This window comes from Pseudophryne corroboree, chromosome 1 (assembly GCF_028390025.1).
Source record: "Pseudophryne corroboree isolate aPseCor3 chromosome 1, aPseCor3.hap2, whole genome shotgun sequence".
Lineage (NCBI taxonomy): Eukaryota > Metazoa > Chordata > Amphibia > Anura > Myobatrachidae > Pseudophryne > Pseudophryne corroboree.
Window position 1 is genome coordinate 1,132,329,606 of NC_086444.1, and position 21,047 is coordinate 1,132,350,652.

Here is a 21,047-nt window from a genome sequence, read left to right on the forward strand (position 1 = left end):
TGCGGAAGGAGCCGTACTAGGTAGGCAAGCTGTTTTAGCAGTAGCCAGATCAGCCACAATCTTATCCAGGTCCTCACCAAAAAGAATGTCTCCTTTAAAAGGGGGCACCTCCAGGGTTTTCTTAGAATCCATATCCACCAACCAGGATTTCAGACACAGGATACGGCGAGCCAAGATGGACGTAGTGGCAGCCTTGGCCGCCAGCACCCCGGCATCAGAAGCCGCCTCCTTAAGGTATAGAGAAGCCGTGGCAATATATGAGAGACATTATCTAGCATGATCAGAAATGTCAGAAGGCAGCTCCGCCTCCAGCTCCTGAGCCCTAGCTTCAACAGCCCAAGTTGCTGCAATGGTTGGCCTATGCACAGCCCCCGTTAGGGTATAAATTGCTTTTAGACAACCCTCCACACATCTATCCGTCGGTTCTTTCAGAGAGGTAACAGTAGTTACTGGCAGAGCTGAGGAAACTACCATGCGAGCCACATGAGAATCTACAGGCGGAGGAGTTTCCCAATTTTTACATAGCTCCGCAAAGAGAGGATAGCGAGCCAACAGTCTCTTATGCGGTGTGAATTTTGTTCCCGGATTTACCCAGGATTCCGGACGTATGCCAGCCAGGTGTTGAGAATGAGGTAAAACTTGTTTAACCACTTTCTTACCTTTAAATCTGTCCGGATTTTTAGAGACAGCCTCAGGCTCAGGATCATCAGAGACCTGAAGAATGAGGCCAATAGCCTCAATCAAATCAGGGACATCCACCAGTGACTTGCCCTCTCCATCAGGAACATCAGAGTCAGTGTATGTGGGATCAGTATACACACCATCCTCCTCAGAGGATGTGTCCGGGACAGCGGTGGATTGTGAGGATGTAGCGGCCCGTTTGGAAGACGACTTAGTTTTAGGTGGGCGAGAGTGAGACTTATGTTTAGTCAGTGATCGGTCCAAGTGCTGTAACTGTGTTAAGATTTGATCCGCCCACGGCGGATTGACAGCAGGGACCATAAATTGCTGCAGTGGAATAGGAGGTCCCACAGGGGGCGTAAGTTTAGTTACTAGCGTATTCAACAATGTGGAGAAGGTAGCCCAAGGCCCCACACGGCCACGCCGGATCGCGATAAAAGCGGGCCAAAAGGGACCCCTTACCTCCTCATGCACCCGTGGCCACGCGATCCTGGAGGGCAGCGGAGGGTGTGTGTGACTAACAGGAAAGACACCAGAGCCTCCGCTGTAGTGACCTGGCAACCAGGGCGCGGGAGTATACAGCGCCGCTGGGGGAGTGATGGAGCTGCAGCAGATGATGTCTATTTGACATATATGAAAGCTGCAGCCCTTGAAGTCTTCAAAAAAATGTTTTTTTCCTGAAATTAAGCTATAATATAGGCTGCAAGAGCAGCCCCCTGGTGATTGTAAGTTGGTGCCATGCAGTAAGCAGACAAACAAAGCTCCTGTGCAATATACAGATTTTTTATTAAAACATTGTTAAAATATCAATTATGTCCTTATATCCTTAGATGCATTAACAGATGACAGCCTCCTCACATAACATGGAGGTTTGATTTGTCATAGATGAACAGACTGCTTCTTTCATGAGATCCTCCTTCCAATGATACTGGTTGGAGGTTACCTCAAAGCATAATATAACACCCCTGATGAAGTCTGATGAAACGCGTTGGATATTCTATTATGCTTTGGAAGGAGGATCTCATGAAAAGCAATCTGTTCATCTATGACAAATCAAACCTCCATGTTATGTGAGGAGGCTGTCATCTATTAATTCATCTAAGGATATAAGAACATAATTGATATTTTAACAATGTTTTAACCAAAAATCTGTGCCTGTATGACCTCCTACAACACCTGGGCATGCTCCTGATGAGGTGGCGGATGGTCTCCTGAGGGATCTCCTCCCAGACCTGGACTAAAGGATCTGCCAACTCCTGGACAGTCTGTGGTGCAACGTGGCGGTGGATGGAGCGAGACATGATGTCCCAGCTGTGCTCAATTGGATTCAGGTCTGGGGAACGGGCGGGCCAGTCCATAGCATCAATGCCTTCGTCTTGCAGGAACTGCTGACACACTCCAGCCACATGAGGTCTAGCATTATCTTGCATTAGGAGGAACCCAGGGCCAACCACACCAGCATATGGTCTCACAAGGGGTCTGAGGATCTCATCTCGGTACCTAATGGCAGTCAGGCTACCTCTGGCGAGCACATGGAGGGCTGTGCGGCCCCCCAAAGAAATGTCAGCCCACACCATTACTGACCCACTGCCAAACCGGTCATGCTGGAGGATGTTGCAGGCAGCAGAACGTTCTCCTTGGCGTCTCCAGACTCTGTCACATCTGTCACATGTGCTCAGTGAGAACCTGCTTTCATCTGTGAAGAGCACAGGGTGCCAGTGGCGAATATGCTAATCTTGGTGTTCTCTGGCAAATGCCAAACGTCCTGCACGGTGTTGGGCTGTAAGCACAACCCCCACCTGTAGACGTCGGGCCCTCATACCACCCTCATGGAGTCTGTTTCTGATCGTTTGAGTAGACCCATGCACATTTGTGGCTTGCTGGAGGTCATTTTGGAGGGCTCTGGCAGTGCTGCTCCTGTTCCTCCTTGCACAAGGGCGGAAGTAGCGGTCCTGCTGCTGGGTTGTTGCCCTCCTACGGTCTCCTCTACGTCTCCTGATGTACTGGCCTGTCTCCTGGTAGCGCCTCAATGCTCTGGACACTACGCTGACAGACACAGCAAACCTTTTTGCCACAGCTCGCATTGATGTGCCATCCTGGATGAGCTGCACTACCTGAGCCACTTGTGTGAGTTGTAGACTCCGTCTCATGCTACCACTAGAGTGAAAGCACCGCCAGCTTTCAAAAGTGACCAAAACATCAGCCAGAAAGCATAGGAGCTAAGAAGTGGTCTGTGGTCACCACATGCAGAACAACTCCTTTATTGGGGGTGTCTTGCTAATTGCCTATAATTTCCACCTGTTGTCTATTCCATTTGCACAACAGCATGTGAAATGGATTGTCAATCAGTGTTGCTTCCCAATTGGACAGTTTGATTTCACAGAAGTGAGATTGACTTGGAGTTACACTGTGTTGTTTAAGTGTTGCCTGTATTTTTTTGAGCAGTGTACACACACACATTATATATATATATATATATATATATATATATATATATATATATATATATATATATATATATACATACACACACACATATATATATATTTATTCATTATTTTTCTATTTGGTGTGGGGCTTATATATATATGTGTGTGTGTGTGTGTGTGTATGTATGTATGTATGTATGTATGTGTGTATGTATATATATATATATATATATATATATATATATATATATATATATATATATATATATATATATATATATATATATATATATATATATATATATATATATATATATATATCCAATTCGAATCAGTGCACACTATGCTATGTTATCACCCATGTGTATATCCTCCACCTGGTGGATAATAGGTGACCCATACCCGTCACTCCTCATCCATCGCCTGGTTACATGTAATATCATAAAAACACCATTCTAACAGACAACAGACGATTCACTGTCCATCACACTGTAATAACAACAAGGGCATAGAACCTAGTTAGGGATATCCCTCAATCCAGTTTAGACCGCACCAAATAGTGTGAAAACATTTGTCAACTCTCGTGCTGATGACCAGGGGAACCGTGGAAATTGCCTAGTATATAGTCATTGTTGTCTCTGGATGCAGTCACAGCTGTTGGTATTTACAGTGCTGCAAGGGGAGAGAATCTAGCATCAACATCATCAATCATCAGCATCAGCATCAATAATACTTATACAATGAGTAGTTAGGTCAATGAGTTTATCTTGCGGTGTCTTTGAACACCCATTCGCCACTATTGGGTTAGCTTATTGCTAACACTTAAAAGGTGGTGACTCTTAGCAATTATTCCATTTATTTTGGATGATGATGCTAGTTACCATGGTTACCTATCTGAGGATATGGTATAACCGTGTTGAATTGTGTATTGTCATTACATCTATTTTTCCTGATGTGTATGCACACGTGCATTTGTCAGAAGGGGTATCGCCCATTTTTGGTTACTACAGTATAGTTGAATCTTAGTTTAAGCGACATTCACATGTGACCCGTTCAGTATATTTACATACTGACGGCCACGACACTTCCGCCGCTGTGGAACGCACCATGGGAGCATTTCCGCCGCCGTGGAACGCATCATGGCGCCGCTTTCGGCCAATGATTTGCGGGTCCAGCGCTGGCGGCGATTGGCACGTCTGGGGGGGCCGCGTGGTGGATGCCCTTTGTAAGTATGATGTGGCCGCTATGGGTATTGCCCACAAGTGAAGCCTGTATGAGTCCTGTGACATAAGGACGATATTGTGGTATATGATATTGAGTGTTGCGTCATTTCCGGTGGGCGCGGTATTTAAACGCACTCCGGAGTTAGGAGGGTCATGCAGTCACAAGCAAGACGCCTCCAGTCCTGTGTAAGTTACTGAATTGATTCTTTCCAAGTTGTGCATTGTTTTCTCTGGCTGTTTAATTGACCTGATGTTGATGCTAGATTCTCTCCCCTTGCAGCACTGTAAATACCAACAGCTGTGACTGCATCCAGGGACAACAATGACTATATACTATATACTAGGCAATTTCCACGGTTCCCCTGGTCATCAGCACGAGAGTTGACAAATGTTTTCACACTATTTGGTGCGGTCTAAACTGGATTGAGGGATATCCCTAACTAGGTTCTATGCCCTTGTTGTTATTACAGTGTGATGGACAGTGAATCGTCTGTTGTCTGTTAGAATGGTGTTTTTATGATATTACATGTAACCAGGCGATGGATGAGGCGTGACAGGTATGGGTCACCTATTATCCACCAGGTGGAGGATATACACATGGGTGATAACATAGCATAGTGTGCACTGATTCGAATTGGCATTATATATATATATATATATATATATATATATATATATATATATTTTTTTTTTTTTTTTTTTCTATTTGGTGTGGGACTTCCCAGGGACCGGTGAGGCATGTGATTTTAATTATGATCATTGTTCTTACAGATTTTTTTCCTCTGTTAATGCAACTGAATACTTGATCTGCTGTTTCACCGGTCTTGAGAAAGGCCTGTTAACAGGCCGAAACGTCGACATTAAACTACGGTGACATTCGACTGTTCAAAATTGAATTATTTCTTCACAGCGAGAGTGCATCACCACTTTGTGGACATTCTGTATATATAGTGGACCTCATGGTCTGTTGGAAGCACCCGCCCATGTGTCTTCTTTGGAGGATGTGAGTGCAGGAGCACCTTTGGAGATATATACCCATAACAGCAACGAGTGATGAATGTGCAGACGGCCTATCGCACACCTCATATACCCACCAAGCCAGCGCATGACAGGTGACGTACTTCATGGGCTACGCGCTGCCGACGTCAAATGTAGGAGGTGGTCATCATAATGTGACTCCACCGTGTATATTATCTCTAATAAGTCGTGGCCAAAATTTAGCATTTCAAAATTAAAATATGTCCTCTTCAGCCATCACCACCTTGACCAAAAAATCCTGGGGGTGGGGGGAATTCAATTGTTTTTTTCCACTGCCGTAGCTCCAGTCTACAGTGACGAGAGCTACAGTATTAAATTGTTTGTGCCGCTGGGCAAGACTGATCTATCTTGTTGCGAATATTTGCGCCCAGATTTGTATATTTTTTGTATACTTACAAAATCCAACACGAATTTGTATACTCGGTTTTTCCTAGCTACAAGAGACACAGGCGGTCATTCAGATCTTATCACTGGGCTGCTAATTTTGCTGTCCTGCATTCTGATAGTCGCCACCTTCAGGAGAAGTATATAATCACTGTACAAGTGTGCAATCCTATGTGTACGCCGAGCTGCTAAAATCCACTTTGTGTAGTCTCTGTGCAGCCCAGGACTTACTCTTCCAGTGCGATCACATCAGGCTGATCAGGGCCGGAGCAGACATCAGACACCCCCCCTGAAAACACTTGGGAACGCCTGCGTTTTTCTGCACATGCCCAATAAACAGTCAGTTACCACCCACGAACTGCTTCCTCCTGTCAATCACCTTGTGAACGTCTGTGCAAATGGATTTTCGTACCAACCTGTCGCTGACTGGTGATGCCTTTTGTTGCTGTCCAACGCGCGTGCGCATTGCGGTGCATACACATGTGCAGTTAGTACCTGATCACCCGCTGTGCGAAAATGCACAGCAGCGATCAAATCTGAATGACCCCCACAGTCCTGCACTCTGCCCTTCCCAGCTACAACAGGCGCAGTCCTGCACTCCCTAGCTACAAGAGGCACAGTCCTGCACTCCCTAGCTACAAGAGGCACAGTCCTGCACTCTGCCCTTCCCAGCTACAAGAGGCACAGTCCTGCACTCTGCCCTTCCCAGCTACAAGAGGCGCAGTCCTGCACTCTGCCCTTCCCAGCTACAAGAGGCGCAGTCCTGCACTCTGCCCTTCCCAGCTACAAGAGGCGCAGTCCTGCACTCTGCCCTTCCCAGCTACAAGAGGCGCAGTCCTGCACTCTGCCCTTCCCAGCTACAAGAGGCGCAGTCCTGCACTCTGCCCTTCCCAGCTACAAGAGGCGCAGTCCTGCACTCTGCCCTTCCCAGCTACAAGAGGCGCAGTCCTGCACTCTGCCCTTCCCAGCTACAAGAGGCGCAGTCCTGCACTCTGCCCTTCCCAGCTACAAGAGGCGCAGTCCTGCACTCTGCCCTTCCCAGCTACAAGAGGCGCAGTCCTGCACTCTGCCCTTCCCAGCTACAAGAGGCGCAGTCCTGCACTCTGCCCTTCCCAGCTACAAGAGGCGCAGTCCTGCACTCTGCCCTTCCCAGCTACAAGAGGCGCAGTCCTGCACTCTGCCCTTCCCAGCTACAAGAGGCGCAGTCCTGCACTCTGCCCTTCCCAGCTACAAGAGGCGCAGTCCTGCACTCTGCCCTTCCCAGCTACAAGAGGCGCAGTCCTGCACTCTGCCCTTCCCAGCTACAAGAGGCGCAGTCCCGCACTCTGCCCTTCCCAGCTACAAGAGGCGCAGTCCCGCACTCTGCCCTTCCCAGCTACAAGAGGCACAGTCCCGCACTCAGCCCTTCCTAGCTACAAGAGGCACAGTCCCGCACTCAGCCCTTCCCAGCTACAAGAGGAACAGTCCCGCACTCAGCCCTTCCCAGCAACAAGAGGCGCAGTCCCGCACTCAGCCCTTCCCAGCAACAAGAGGCGCAGTCCTGCACTCTGCCCTTCCCAGCTACAAGAGGCGCAGTCCTGCACTCTGCCCTTCCCAGCTACAAGAGGCGCAGTCCTGCACTCTGCCCTTCCCAGCTACAAGAGGCGCAGTCCTGCACTCTGCCCTTCCCAGCTACAAGAGGCGCAGTCCTGCACTCTGCCCTTCCCAGCTACAAGAGGCGCAGTCCTGCACTCAGCCCTTCCCAGCTACAAGAGGCGCAGTCCTGCACTCTGCCCTTCCCAGCTACAAGAGGCGCAGTCCTGCACTCTGCCCTTCCCAGCTACAAGAGGCGCAGTCCTGCACTCAGCCCTTCCCAGCTACAAGAGGCGCAGTCCTGCACTCTGCCCTTCCCAGCTACAAGAGGCGCAGTCCTGCACTCTGCCCTTCCCAGCTACAAGAGGCGCAGTCCTGCACTCTGCCCTTCCCAGCTACAAGAGGCGCAGTCCTGCACTCAGCCCTTCCCAGCTACAAGAGGCGCAGTCCTGCACTCTGCCCTTCCCAGCAACAAGAGGCACAGTCCCGCACTCCGCCCTTCCTAGCTACAAGAGGCACAGTCCTATACACTGCTCTGTCTAGAACAATGCATAAGGATATGAAGGATAAGACATCAAAAGACTGAGGTACATAGGACTAGTCAATTACAAAACGAATGCATGTAAAACTCCATTGTCATAATCGCCAATAGAACCATCAAAACGTATACATTACAAACTATTTTCTTAAAACCGTACAGTGATATTCGAAAATTTAAAACACAAAAAAATATAGATAAAGGAAAAAAAAAAAAAAGGACAAGAAAATACATAATTCTAGCTGTTAAAGGTTTTTCCATAATTGGCAGTAATGAGCAAAACAATCTGTCTACCTATAATATATATTCAGCACAAAATAAAGTAATATTGTAGTAATAAAATAAATACAGCTTTCATGTTTGCTATGGATGAGTTCATGCTAATGGATATAATTGGTATAATGGTGTCCAGTTACTGTTAGAAGAATGAATAGGATATTGTGCTACATATAATAAAGCATGTGTTTTAGATAAAACAGTCTTGGAGCAAGTTACCTGTATGAGCCGGTCTAATGAAATAACCCTACTTATATCTAAGTACTTTACATCTCCTTCTAATTACTTACATATTTCTGCTTAGTAGAGCCAAATAAGTATTTGATGTATAATAACCAGCCACTGTGGGCACGGTTGCACCACATTTCTAACATCTTTAGTATTTTTAAAGAGGGCCCATCACCAGGGTGGGGAAGATTACTGTATATATAGGATGATAGAAACGTTTTGAAATAAAACATACTTCTAAATAAAACATACTGTCTCGCTCCCACCGATTGCTTGTGAAAGTGTCCAGTAGGTACAGTAACATGTCTAATAAGCCAATGCTGGGCAGCGCTAGGTCTCCCTTGTCATATTCCACCCAATCCAGCCCTCCCAGACCTGTAAATTGCAGTTATGTAGATGTGGGGGTGTCATATGCTGGAGTCTGGGACCACTCCCAAAGTGTTCATCTGATATTGTGGCTGGCGTTCTCCTCCCAGTTGTTCCGATAACTCTGACCCATGGGCGTCGCCATCTTGGATTGGACCAGATGACCCACCTTGCCTACCAGCTTCATGCAACATCAGGCACATATTTCGTCCAGCCTATCAGTGCCAAGAGAGCCCTATTTAAACCAGGAACCGCTGACAGCACATTGCCAGTACAACATCTCTCTGAGGATCAGTACCCTGGCTCCTGCTTTAGTAATTGCTTCAGAGCATTCCTCCAGTGTAATCCAGCAAACGCGCTCCAGTCTGCTTCAAGTTACCCTACTTACTGCTACTGGGGTACTCACTAAGGGGACTATGCTGTACAGTATATAAGTGAAGTGTATACCGATTCACATTACTACTATGAAAATATTAATATTGTATTATTCTTCTTAAAGCGTATGGGACACCAATCACAATTGCTGGTGAAGGGTGCAAATTACCGTTGCATTTTGGCAATGGCAACGCATCTCAAACCCCTCTCCAGCCCACACTACTACACTATGGGACAGAGAGCAGTTTGGTGTGAGTTTGGGCTGCCGTAAAGTGCGGCGTGCGGCTATTGCCGCAATGATTTGGGCGGGTGGATGTCATCACCTGCAGTTGAGTTCAGGGCCAGTTCTAGACCCTGCGGCGCCCACACAGCCCACGGCGCCTGCTGCAGCCGGGGAGCAGGGAGCGGGGTGCAGCCCTGCCTAGATCCGCTCCTGGTTGAATGACCTCTACCCCACCCCTGCCTTAATAGTGGACTTAGGGCCTAATTCAGACCTGGAAGCGAGTGCAGGAAGGATGCGGCCGCAGTGTGTTTGACCACAATGGCTGTCGGAGGGGGGGGGTGTCATCGCGACATTGGGGGGTGGAGGGTCCGCAGGCCGGAACCGCTTTGTGGGGTCAGCTGCGTGAGTTCACACGCAGCGTTCCACAAAAACAAATGTCCGCCGACTACCTGACAGCGCAGCCAGGCTGCGCTACCAGGGATCAACCTTAGTTCCAAAGGTTCCGCAAACTAACTGCGGACGCATCGGGAGGCGGCCTCGCACATGCTGGGCGACCTTGCCCCGTGTTGGACAGCCCTCAGCATGTGAGGAGATGAACGCAGATATGGCTGCGTATGCAGTGATCTGAGTTCATCTCTGAATAGCCCCCTTAATTCAGGGTGTGTAGTGTACTGTAGCTATCAGATTGCACAAGTATAGTAACACTGAGAGGCCTAGTAAAGTTTGTTAAGTAACTGATGTGTATTTATGTATGAGATAGTTATCAAAGAAAAAAAATTGTTACCTTGTTAAATGCTGTATTATGTAGACTGCGTTATTTACTGCTTAACAAATGTCACATTATTGCTTTACTAGAACAGGGATTACTGTTTAGAAAGCGATCCGGTCTAATAAAACATATGTAATTATTGTGTCTGGGTTGGATTGTCTTCCCCTCTCTGCTAAAGAAAAAGGAGGCACAGCACATATGTTGATCTTGGATCTACCCGGACCAACGGACACTGAAGGTGGGTGTTACACTACAGTCACAGGCTATGTGGCTAGCCGGCACCTGTTCTCAATAGCTATCCTTCCCATTCAGCAGCAGTAGTCTTCTACTACTACTACTACTAGCGGCCTGCATGAAGTACTATATAGCCTTATCAGGCCATACAGCTTCCCTCACACTCCAGCACACAGCGGCCCGAATCTGCCATGATAGGGAGCAGTTGTGGCTCTGTCCTGGCAAGAACTACCCTCTTGTAATTCTGTCTCTCCCCCTCCAGCCCCATCCTTTAAGTGCTACAAGTTATGAGTACTGGGAGTGCTTAAGAGCGGAAGGCACAGATGTGTCCTCTTACATCCTTGAAGCAGTCACACTAAACAGCCCTTCAATCGCGCCATGACGTGGCGGGACTCTAGTGCAGAGCGTCTATTTTTGCATATTTTTTTCCCACGGAAATGCATCTTAGACGCAATGAAATGCAATAGGACGCACAAGCAGCTTCTGCTATATACTCTATATCCATGCCTATAATCTGTGTGTAATTGCGGCTGTATCAGCATCTGAAATGCCGCGTTCAGGAAAATACTGTAACAGAGCATTTTGTATGCAAATACAGTCGCAGTCACACACAGAATATAGGCATGCCACATATTTTAATTAACAGAAGCTGCTCTTGCGTACTATTACATTGCGTCGAAGACACATTTTCGTGAAAAAAAAACCCCAAAAAATCCAGACGCTTGGTGCTACCAAGTCACACAGCATTCACACATGATGTTTAACGCCACTTATAGCGCACAGATGTAAAGATGTAAGAGGACACATCTGTAGGTGCTGCAATTACAGGCAGGAGTTGGCTAGATAATAGCCACAATATGCTGTGGGCCCAAATCAAAGATGTGCATAAACCCACTGGTTTACATCCATGTTTGTGGTTCTCGCATGTGTAAAATGAGTCCTGCATAACTGCTTGCAGTCCCACCTTAGCCTCAGCATGATGGCAGCGTTTGGGAGGTGGAGCGGGAACGGAGACGGGGGACCGTTCTACAACATGGGGATGAGTCTTCTCTGTTTTGTAAGCATACCCAGGCCAGGCTCTGCGTCTTTGGAAGCAGACTTCCTGGCCCCCCATAGAGGAGTTCCCACGGCCAGTCTGAGTAAGCTGAGGCCGATCCCTGCACAGTGTGGACCACTTCTTGGGCTCCCACTATTATCAGCAGGCATATTTAAAACACCAGCACGAATGCCTGGCGGAGGAAAGAGCAATCAGCAGACTCGATCCATCAGAAGTGTATTGTTCTGTAAATGCAGCTCCCGACTCAAAAGACACTGGTATTTTCTCAATGATTACATACTCATGTACATACTGAGCTGCAATCTGCCACCTAGTGGTCACTGCCAACATGTACACATCTCTCATTTCCTATTAGCAATGGTAATGAAAAGAATAGGGTTAGGTTGTCCCCAGCAAGCAGTGGCTGTCCAGTGTGTGTGTTATCAAAATTTGTTTCCCCTATTCAAAATATGTGTGTACAGATGAAAAGGCCAGCCATCGACTTACCAGCCTGCGGATATCTCGCTCACTCTCCCGCTTTATCCGAGAGATCTCCTCGTGATGCGTTTGATAAGCTACCCGCAAATCTGCGGCTTTCATTTTATCCGCCTGCATGACATTGCCCAACGCTTCCTCCATTTGTTTTTTGCCAGCTTTCAATTCCAGTATCTCCTGGTGTAGCTTAATGCGCTCGCTATCAAAAGATCGCCTGGCTTCTTCTTTAGCCTCATTCAATAAAGCCGTTTTCACTTTGTCCGCCGCCCCATCCCGTAAGACGTTGACCGTCGACTGTAAACGCTGAATTTCAGAGTCTTTTATTTTCACCACACGTGCGACATCTAGTTCATGCTGGCGTATCATCACCTCCCGGACACACTGAAGCTCCTTCATCTTCTCCTCGTGCAACTTTGCCTTCAGTTCAGTAACGTACACGGTGTGTCTGTGCTGCTCTTGTTCCCGCTCCTGCTTGACATCTTGTATCCTCTCGCGAAGCTTGCCCACCTAACGGAATAAAACAGAATACACATAACCGCTCTGAATGCAGTGCAAGGCTGAAGAACACTGCAAAATAACATAAAAGGCTGATCTCAATACAGTCATACACTTCCTCTTTGCACAATGGCCACCATTACCTAGTGCCGTGTATTATATAAATTATACACACACATTATAGTATTTGGGATACGCTACATCCAGTGTGGCTCTGTTTGCGCTGTGCGCTTTATTTTGCAGCTTTTACACCAGTGTGTGTTATCACAATGCGGCAAACCCGCTTCACGAGACTGCACGGATTAATTTGATAAGGGACACTTGCATATCCGTGTGCGACTGAGTGGGAATCTATATTAATATAACCGCCAGGCTGTTTCAGCGGCGCTAAGCACCCTGCCTGATTTTAAAGTGGCAAATGAACCCTGGCCTTATGGCGGTACCCCTCTGAAACCACCTGTCCTCTTCTGTCCCCACCTGTGGACTACAGAGTCCCGCGGGTGGGAAAAGTTGCGGTGTAGTGCACACCAGAGACGTGATGTGAGGGAAATGGCTCAGGAGGACCCGGCTAGTACCAGAGCCAGATTTACACACATTACATAAGTCGAAAGGTTCACATGGACATTATACAAAGGTGCAGCACTGTATACTGCTGGAAATTTGGTGAGATTTGATCGGAGAAGTGCGGAAGAGAGATAGGCGCTGCCATAGACTTTTTACTACAGAGTTTTGACTATAAAAATGATTAGAATAAATACAAAAGAGATATATTTCTACTATATTCTTTGTATTTTTCATATACTTTATATAGTAAAATCTCTGGTTTGCACGGTAATATGACAGGAAAGGCTCTACCTCACCCCACCGCACGTCACTGGTGCACGCGGCATCTATTCACAGTGAGGGGAGAGCTTGGGGGCAAGCCCAGTGTGTCCATAGGTGCTGGGCACGCCCCAAAGAGTGAGGTACATTGGGCGTGTCATGAGCACATGCACAGAGAATTGGTGATGTTGCCCATAGCAACCAATTAGATACCATCTAGAATTTTCTAAAAAAGTCAATAGAGAAATGATAGACAGACTCTGATTGGTTGCTATGGGCAACATCACCAATTCTCCGTTTCAGAATCTTTAGTAAATTTACCCCTATGAATGCGAAGTGCTCCCCAAGTGGCGGTTGATAATTTTTTTTCCACACGAAGTTCCACTGAGCTTCATACACAGTACATTCATACATGTCTTGTGACTAAGATGCACTTCCTCATGGTGTATAAGGACCAGTGGCGGATCTTGCCACGGGCAAGCAGGACTTTTGCCCGGGGCGCCGCCTTCCGGAGGGCGCCGGCGCCATCCGGAGGGCGCCGCACCATGGCAAGATCCTCCACTGTCAGTGTGCGCCCCAGCAGTGTCCCCCCGCTGTGCCCCCCCTCCCGCTGTGAGAAGGGAACCAGACGCTATGCGTCTGGTTTCCCTTCGTGGCGCTGGTCCTCCCCCGCTCTGAAGGGAATCAGACGCTAAGCGTCTAGTTTCCCTTCATGGAGAGGACCTTTGGTGTGCGGTGCGCGATGACGTCATCGCGCACCGCACAGCATTGTGGCATAGACGCTAGGGGTCATAATTGACCTCTAGCGCTTATGCTGTGCTATGGGAGAGACGTCATGACTGACGTCTCTCCCATAGATCCGAGGAGAAGAGCGGCGCCGGTCTGCAGGGTCTGGAAACAGGAGCGGGGTACAGTAAGTATACTTTTTTTTTTTTTACTTTTTTTTTTCAGCGGCGCTACAAATGGGGGCCGTGACTGACCACGCCCCCATGTTAAGCCACGCCCCTAACTTTTGCCCGGGGCGCCGCAAGGGCAAGAACCGGCCCTGATAAGGACACAACTATGTATAACAAGATGGGTGGTATAAGACACACTACAGATCCGATCACTGGTAATGCAAAGACATTATGCTGTGGATCCTGCAAAGATGCACTAATTTCCCTTTAAGGCGAGTTGTTCTCAAAGACCAATTTTGTATTCTAAAATTCATGCATACATCAATATGAGAAAGACGCCTGTGGCAGCCAGCTGTCTGCGTCCTCGTCTGTCGTTTACCAGAGGAAGGGAAAAGCCAGACACTACTCCCAAATAACCTAAAAAGGTAGAACTGTGCATCTCAGAAAGTCTCAAGCTTATCTCAATGTCTCTTAAGGGGGGTACTCACGGAGAGATCCATGCTTAAAATCTAAGCACAAACAAATTGCTGACAGCGCCTAAATGGATGAACTACCAAGATGCAATAACACCTGAGCGCTGCCGATAATTGGCACTGTGCGTGTGCCTGTAGATGCAATGGTAAAAAGGGAAGAAAAGGGCTGCGCTTGAGGTATTGCAAATGGGTAGAAATTATGGAGAGTTGACAAAAATCATCTATATAAAATTGTTTATTGTTATGTTAAATACATCAACAGTAAGTAAAAATAACCACATTTAAAAAATATAGAAATATCTATACTCTGAAAACACCGTTGTATGGACACACAGTATCAATCTAAACTTGTATATAGTGTTCCCCTGATTCAGGGTATGAAGTTGATACGGTTTAAATTGTAGTAGTAATGTAACTAAATAGTTACAATTTAGCTCTCCACAGTTTATTCTGACTGAGGTAACTGAAGAAATAAGGCTTTTTAAAGTAAAAGTTATGAAGGCAGCAGAACTTTTCTCCAATAATGGGAGAAGATGAGGGCCCAGCGGTCAAATATATAATGGACAATATGCAATATTACCTCTCCTGGGGGCTGGTATTACCGAGCGTCCTCGCACCTGGCTGTACGTTTACTACTGCTATATATAGGATTAACGTAGTGGAGGTGGTATTCCTTTGAAAAAGTCACGTTAATAGTGACGAAACACGTTAGGCTCCTCCCCCTTTACTCTGATCACCGATCCAACGGCACTTCAGCTCTAAGGAACCTTGTTCTGCAGCGGAGGATTTCCCCATTTACACGGTGGCTCCATTGCGGTCTTCATACGGCGCCAGCCTGCATCATCTGACGGCAGCATTTGGCCGTGGGACAGCGCTCCAGTCTCTAATTTCATTGCCAGCAACGGCTCCGGCTAGCGCCACACCTGTGTATTTCCTCCGCAATTAGCGGTCACAGCGTCTGCTCCATTCAATGTCCTGGAGTTGTGTGATTCCCTGTATCTAGGGCAATATAAACGTTATGGTAAGAACTTACCGTTGATAACGTGATTTCTCTTATGTCCACAGGTATCCACAGGATAACATTGGGATATTGTCGAGCGACAGCGAAAAAGGCACCAACACGGTCACGAGCTTTCTGCCCTCCCAGGATGCATTGGGGCCTCCTCTATATAGTCCCGCCCACTGACTCAGTCAGATCAGTTCTTTCCACAGCGATTTTAGGCAGGAACATTAGGTAGAGACCTGTACAGGCGATAAGAACACACATGCACACCCTTCCATACAAGAAGGAAGAGGTTTTTAGTGTTTGTCTAGATCCTCAAATCAGATGCGTCAGGGTGGGATCCCTGTGGATACCTGTGGACATAACGTGATTTCTCTTATCAACGGTAAGTTCTTACCATAACGTTTATTTCTCTGGCTGGGTCCACAAGATTATCCACAGGATAACATTGGGATTCCCAAAGCCATTTTAGTGGTGGGGACGCTCCTGATTGCACAGGAGGACCTTTCGCCCGAAGTCTGCGTCATGAGAGGCAAGAGTATCCAAGGCATAATGTCTGATGAATGTGGTTATGGAAGACCATGTGGCTGCCCTACATATCTGTTCTGCTGAAGCACCCTGTTGTGCTGCCCAAGAAGGACCTACCTTACGTGTAGAGTGTGCAGAGACATTAGCCGGAATAGGGAGATCTGCATGAGAATAAGCTTCTGATATTACCATTCGGAGCCATCTCGCCAGCGTCTGTTTACTAGCAGGCCAACCTCTCCTATGGAATCCGTAGAGGATGAAGAGGGAATCTGTTTTCCTGATGGCACTAGTACGATCTATGTAGATTTTTAAAGCCCGGACCACGTCCAGTGACGCTTCCTCCGCAGATAGTCCCGATACCTGAAAAGCTGGGACTACAATCTCTTCATTCAGGTGAAACTTTGACACCACCTTTGGAAGATAACTAGATCTCGTTCTGAGAACTGCTCTGTCTGGAAAAAAACTTAGGAAAGGAGACTTACATGATAATGCTCCTAAATCTGACACTCTTCTGGCTGACGCCATTGCCAGTAAAAAAAGAACTTTAACCGTTAACCACTTAAGATCCGCTCTCTCAAGTGGTTCAAACAAAGGACCCTGGAGAAATTTAAGAACTAAATTCAAATCCCAGGGAGCTGCAGGAGGAACAAATGGAGGTTGAATATGTACAACTCCTTGGAAAAATGTACGTACATCCTGTAGGTCAGCAATCTTCTGCTGAAACCATACAGTCAACGCTGAGACTTGCACCCTCAAGGAAGCAACCGTCAACCCTTTATCCAATCCTGCCTGCAGGAAATCCAAAATTCTAGCTACTTTAAAAGATCTCGGATTGTAATTTTTTCCAGAACACCAATGAATATAGGCTTGCCATATTCTATGATATACACGGGCCGAAGAAGGCTTTCTTGCTCTAAGCATGGTTTGGATTACCTGCTTTGAAAATCCTTTAGCCTCTAAGATAGAGGTTTACAACAGCCACGCCGTCAAAGACAGGCGATCCAGATGACTGTGACAACAAGGACCCTGCATTAACAGATCTGGACGTTGAGGGAGCAGTATCGGTGCTTCCACGGACATTCTCAACAGATCTGTGTACCAATGCCTTCTTGGCCAAGCTGGAGCTATTAGAATGATTGCTCCTTTTGCCTGTTTTATCTTTCTCACTACTCTGGGTAACAGAGATATTGGAGGGAACAAATATGCCAGCCGAAACCTCCATTCTACTGACAGTGCGTCTACCAGGATCGCTCCTGGGTCCCTTGTTCTTGATCCGTACCTCGGAACTTTGTTGTTTAGACGAGACGCCATAAGGTCTATCTCCGGTAGACCCCATCTGTTCACCAGTGTCTGAAACACTTCTGGGTGTAGTGCCCATTCGGTTTCCTGAATGGTGTGCCGACTGAGAAAATCCGCTTCCCAATTTAGTACAGCCGGGACAAATACTGCTGACAATGCTGGGAGATGGAGTTCCGCCCATTTTAGAATGGGAGTTACTTCCTCCATCAGACTCTTGCTGTGAGTTCCTCCTTGATGATTGAGGTATGCTACTGCCGTCGCGTTGTCTGAGCGGATCTGGAATGGTCTTCCTTGTAGATTGCCTGAACTAGGGCCAAGTAAATGGCTCTTATTTTTAACAGATTTATCGGCAGGCGACTTTCCCTTTCGGTCCATTTTCCCTGGAACCATAGGCTTCCGAGTACCGCCCCCCAGCCTTGTAGGCTGGCATCTGTCGTCAGTACTTGCCACTCTTTTATCCAAAAGGGTCTCCCTTTGTTTAAATGGTCTGTCTGTAGCCACCATGCTAGAGACCTTTTTACATTTACTGGAATCTTTATCATCTGCTTCTTTATTGTTTGATGATTTCCGTTCCATTTGGTCAAAATGAGATGCTGCAACGGTCTGGAGTGGAATTGCGCATATTCCACCATATCGAACGTTGATACCATCAGACCCAACAGTCGCATTGCCGCATGGACTGACATTGTCTGGGCTTGCAACGCTTCCTGAGCCATGACCTGCACCTTGACTATTTTCTTCTCTGGTAAGAGAACTCTGTAGGTTTGAATCCAATATGGCTCCCAAATTAACCATCCGCTGTGACGGATTCAGGGACGACTTCTCCCAATTTATGAGCCACCCGTGTCTCTGTAAACAAACTATCGTCTGTTGGAGATGGCTCAACAGTAAATCTTGCGACTGTGCTAAGATTAATAGGTCGTCTAGGTATGGGAATATTCGTATCCCTTGTTTGCGCAGACAAGCTGCCATAACCACCATGATCTTGGTAAACACCCTGGGTGCTGTAGCTAGCCTGAAGGGCAGAGCTTGGAACTGGAAGTGTTCCTTGAGGATGGCAAACCTGAGGTAACACTGATGTGATAGTGCTATAGGCACATGTAGGTAAGCATCCCGTACATCCAGAGATACCATATAGTCTCCCGGTTCCATAGCCAACATTATGGAGCGTAACGTCTCCATGTGGAACTTCGGGATCCATATGTAATTGTTCAACATCTTCAGATTTAGAATTGGTCGATATGACCCATTTGGTTTCTGGATTAGAAACAGATTGGAGTAATACCCCTGTCCCTTTTGTGATGAAGGTACTGGGACAATCACACCTGACTGCAGTAATTTTTGGACTGCTTCTTGCAGGGCATTGGCCTTCGACTCTATACGAGACGGGCTGGTGCAGAAAAATCTTTGAGGAGGCTGCCTCCTGAATGGGAACCCATACCCCTGAGATACTACCTTCTGCACCCAGGCATCTGTTGTTGACTGTTGCCATGTGTGTGCAATTGCAGGAGTCGGCCCCCAACCCTGGAATCCTCCAGGCGGAGGCCCGTCTCTTCAGGCTGAGGGTTTCTGTTCAGGTTTGGAAGCTGGCTTTTTGCTAGCCCACTGCTTCCTACCCCTGGATTTAAACTGGGGTTGTTCAGGCTCCTCTTTAGCTTTCGCTTTGCTTTGCCAGCGAAATGAGCGAAATTTTAAACCCTTGAATTTAGGGTTATAGGTAGCCGGAAATCTGACCACCTTCGATTCAGCCTCTGACTCTAGGATATCCGATAAAGGTTTTCCAAATTATATATTACCCACGAAAGGCAATGCTTCCAATTCCTTCTTGGAATCCGCATCTGCCTTCCAGGTCCGTAGCCAGACTGCTCTGCGAGCGACTACTGCCAGGGCTGAAGCTTTAGAAGCAACAGTGCCTACATCAATGGCTGCTTCTTCTAAATACTGGGCAGATTGTCTTAAACGGCAAAGACGATCCTCTTGCTCCCTAGTAGGAGAGGGGATGTCATTCTCTAGTTCCTCTATCCATTCGCCCATTGCCTTTGCTACCCAGGCCGAAGCCATAGCAGGTCTTACCATTGCACCCACAAGAGAAAAAAATATTTTTCAATAGGCTCTCTACCCTCCTGTCTGACATCATTCAAAGAGGTAGATGACAGTGGCAAAGCAGATTTATGCACGAGTCGCAGAACATGTGCATCTACTTTTGGAGGAACTTCTCTCTTCGAACAATCTCCAGCAGGAAATGGATAATAAGAATCCCATCTCCTAGAAATCTTATACTTTTTACCGGGCGCTGCCCAAGACTCATCCATCATTTCCGTCAACTCCTCCGACGCTGGAAATTCAGCTTTCACTGACTTTGTTCGTTTGAATACAGGTGCTTTTGCTTTTAACGCTGTCTTGGCTGGTTCTTCCAGAGAAAGCACAGCCTTCACTGCATTAATAAGTTCAGCTACATCATCTGAACTAAAGCTCTGCGACTGATCATCATACGGAGTAGAATCTATTGTTTCCGCATCATCATCCGATGTATCCTCTTGTGTAGTCTGCCATACAGACGTATCTGTCTTAGTCTTACCTGCCCCTTGGTTGCTTGTAGAGGCTACTGGAACCAAACCATAGGAAGGGAGCTGCATGTATGGGTTTCATAGTGTAATCTAACCCTTGAGGTGGTGCTACTGGAGCTAACCTGTCCGCTATTGAAGACAGAGTCTTTGCGAACATATTCCATGGTGGCTCTACTGGAGGTTGAACTAACTCCTGTTTTTTACTTCGCTGAAAAGCGAAACAGTTTGCACACAAACCCTCATAAGTGACCAATTGATTCATATCAATTACCCCTGACTTACAAGATAAGCATGTTAGGGCTGTAGGAGTGCTTGACAAATTCTCATCACTTTTGCCGCTCACAGACATTTTTTCGGATATTGACTACACAATTTTGTGACTGAAAAACACCCTATAATCAGTATATAGAGGTGAAATCAATCTGACCACAGTGCACCTGATTTGAGGGTCAGAACAGGACTGACATTACACAGAAAAGTCAGCACGCATACTAGCAGGCAGTCACATGTTAAAGCATTAGACATTGTCATATGAGAATACAACCTCCATAATAATTTATACATAAGTAGGAAAATTGTACTTCTGTTTAACTGGTTCTTTTTTCAACATAACATGCAGAAAACACAGTAATATACAGGTCTCATATGCAATAGGTACTAAAAATGAACAATGCACACTAAGAAGTAGAAGGAATTTTTAGTACTGTATACCCTGCCTCCAGAGAGCGGGATACAGGGAGACTCACCACACTTCCATATCCAAGCAAAGACGCTCGTAAGACGCAGAGTGGATTCAGACGCTACTGGTGTACACTGCCGCTTTTGGTAACTGATAACGGACACAGACGCTCACCAACGGACACGGACGCTGAGTGACTCCACGTGCATGCAGACGCTAAAGGCCTGCGACTCGGTCTGGGCGGGTTTATATCCAGTGTAGACAACCGCAGCGTCTAAGCTGCGACAGAGTACCCTCGTGGTAGCGTCTGACCGGAAGGGAGGTCATTCAGTTCATGAAACGAGAGACACGCGGGAACTGGCCATGAACTCGGAGGAGGGACGGCCAGGAGAGCGTCTGAAACCCCCTGTTGACTTAA

General features: G+C 47.0%; 1 protein-coding gene across 11 annotated transcripts in view; it reads right to left on the reverse strand.

Annotated features, from left to right (window-relative positions):
- JAKMIP1 (janus kinase and microtubule interacting protein 1) overlaps positions 1 to 21,047 on the reverse strand; it is a 342,118-nt gene that overhangs the window by 208,676 nt on the left and 112,395 nt on the right. For all 11 annotated transcript variants that reach the window (XM_063923480.1, XM_063923560.1, XM_063923546.1 and 8 more), the window contains exon 3: positions 11,880 to 12,374. In XM_063923480.1, coding sequence (XP_063779550.1) covers positions 11,880 to 12,374 — 495 coding nt within the window. The remainder of the gene's footprint in view (positions 1 to 11,879; positions 12,375 to 21,047) is intronic.